Consider the following 2,587-nt stretch of genomic DNA (forward strand, 5'->3'; position numbering starts at 1 on the left):
ATAAATACAATGAACACTCACAAGTCGTTCTACCATAAATTCAACCAAAGCTCCTCATTTTTTCTTCCACCAAAAACACAAAATGGCATCTCTACAATTTTCTCCATCAAACATAGGAGCATTCACAACAACTAAGATAGCATCTCCAGCTTCTACTGCGCCTCTCCACTTGTTACCCTCTTCTTCCTACCGTCTTCACCGCATGAAAGTTCATTGCCAAACTAATCCAGAAGATCAAAAGAGCAGAACCGTAGCGAAAACGCTGCCTCCTGGGCCGATGAAGCTCCCGATCATCGGAAACCTACATAACCTGGCAGGCAACCTGCCCCATCTAGCTCTTTCCGAACTTGCCAAGGAATATGGCCCCATCATGCACCTTCAAATGGGTGAAATCTCTTCGGTGGTGGTTTCGGACGCGAAAATGGCTAAAGAAGTGTTAAAGACGCATGATCTGAAATTCGCACAGAGGCCGCAGCTTCTTGTTGCTCAAATTGTGATTTATGATGGTAAAGACATTGCTTTCTCCCCTTATGGTGAGTATTATAAGCAGATCAAAAAGATTAGCTCCACGGAACTCTTGGGCCCGAAAAGAGTCCAAGCATTTGCTTCTCTTCGCGAAAATGAGGTTGACAAACTCATCGACTCAGTTCGTCGTTCGGTTGGTAAACCTATGGATTTCGGCGAAAATGTGTATCGGTTGACTAATGTTATTATATGCAAGGCCGCGTTTGGAGAAGAATGCAAAGAGCAAGATGCGGTTATTAAACTTGGCAAGGAAGCAACAGACCTCGCGGGAGGCTTTAATATAGCGGATTTGTTCCCTTCGTTAACGTTTCTTCACGGAATCACTGGCGAAAAACGCAGATTTGAGAAACTCAGAGATGAATTCGATAGAATGTTAACGAATATCGTTGAAGATCACATGAAGAAATTGCTGACCAAAAGCGGGAATAGCGATGAATCGGAGAGGGAAGACCTTGTGGATAGTCTTTTAAAGCTTCAAGCAAGCGGGCATTTTAAAAGTCCTCTAACAATGGACCACATCAAAGCTGTCGTTTTGGTACGTTTAATCTAGCATCTTCAATTTTTTTACGTCAAATATGTCATAATTTTTTTGGTTTTTTTTTTCAGCTTGGTCTATTTTTTCCCAAATTGTCAAATATATTCATATTTATTTTTTAGCTGATGGAGCATGACATTGTGTAAACTAAATAAGACAAATTTTATATGCACAGACGTATAAGATGGAGTCATATCATCTATAAATAAATTGTGGATGCATTTGGCAAAACTTAAAAAATAAAAAACAAATTAAACAAATAAGAATTGAGTCTTCTCGAATTAAAATTTAAATAACATTTTAAAGTATATAATAAAGGTTTTGGTACCAGTCAAAATTTCTAACCCCAATTATATAAAAATAATTTTACAGTCACTTTATTATATCCATCTCTTTAAAAAAGAATAGACATAATGAATTACTCTATACATGCAGGATTTGTTCATTGCTGGAACTGAGACATCTTCAACAACAGTAGAATGGGCAATGTCCGAAATGATAAGAAATCCACGAGTGCTAAAAAAGGCACAAGAGGAGGTAAGAGAAGCTCTAAAAGGAAAAGAAACAATACGTGACGCAGACGTCCAGGATTTAAAATACTTAAACTTAATAATGAAAGAAACACTTCGGTTACATCCACCGGTTCCTATGTTGCTTCCAAGAGAAAGCAACGAAAGGTGCGAGATTGCGGGGTATGAATTGCCTGTCAAAACCAAAATGATCGTCAACGCGTATGCAATCGGGAGAGATCCCAAGGTTTGGCGCGACGCTGAAGAATTTAAACCGGAGAGATTCTTGGATATGCCGGTTGATTTCATAGGGATGGACTTTGAGTACATTCCATTCGGAGGTGGAAGAAGAATTTGTCCGGGAATGGCTTTCGGTGTTGCGAATATGCAGCTTCCTTTAGCAAGATTACTCTACCACTTTGATTGGACACTACCTGATGGAGCCACACCTGAAAATTTAGACATGTCTGAAACTTTTGGAGCCAGCATTTCGAGAAAAACTAAGCTTTATCTCATCCCTACTCTTTATGAACCTTCAAAAGATGAGTCTACTCATTACAAGGAAGCCATGAAAGTTCTCAATTGAAGCATCCATAACTAGTGTCCATGGTTGTCATGTACTTTAGTACTACGAATCCTGATCGAGATGTTACCAGGCTCTTTGTGAGAGAAAAAAAAGACTAGTAAATAAATGAGATGTAAAATTGATTAGTAAATTTATTTCTATTTTTTTAATATTGTTGTTTTTGTATATCTAATCATCGATGGCGTTTTGCATTTATCTTAAATGATGTTACGCAATTTTTGTTGTTGTAACATTGATACCAATTATTGAAGTTATGGTACCACTTGTTATAACCGGTGGTAACAATTGATATGGAATTTTTGATCAAACAAACAACAATACAGCAAAATTAACAAATAACAAAAAAAAATTACGTGATTCGACATTAAAGCGTACATCCACAGGCGAAATAATCGAGTCATCCACTAATCATCAGAAAGAGTACAAAATATA

The 2,587-nt window shown here is 37.6% G+C and overlaps 1 protein-coding gene across 1 annotated transcript; it reads left to right on the forward strand.

The window, feature by feature from the left end:
- On the forward strand, nucleotides 1-2,357 carry LOC126666169 (premnaspirodiene oxygenase-like). The gene is made up of 2 exons (XM_050359160.1): nucleotides 1-1,060; nucleotides 1,496-2,357. The coding sequence occupies exons 1-2, from the start codon at nucleotides 83-85 to the stop codon at nucleotides 2,153-2,155; spliced, it is 1,638 nt and encodes a 545-aa protein (XP_050215117.1). The 5' UTR covers nucleotides 1-82; the 3' UTR covers nucleotides 2,156-2,357.
- The last annotated feature ends 230 nt before the right edge of the window (nucleotides 2,358-2,587 follow it).

The sequence above is a fragment of the Mercurialis annua genome, linkage group LG1-X (assembly GCF_937616625.2).
Source record: "Mercurialis annua linkage group LG1-X, ddMerAnnu1.2, whole genome shotgun sequence".
Classification (NCBI taxonomy): Eukaryota; Viridiplantae; Streptophyta; class Magnoliopsida; order Malpighiales; family Euphorbiaceae; genus Mercurialis; species Mercurialis annua.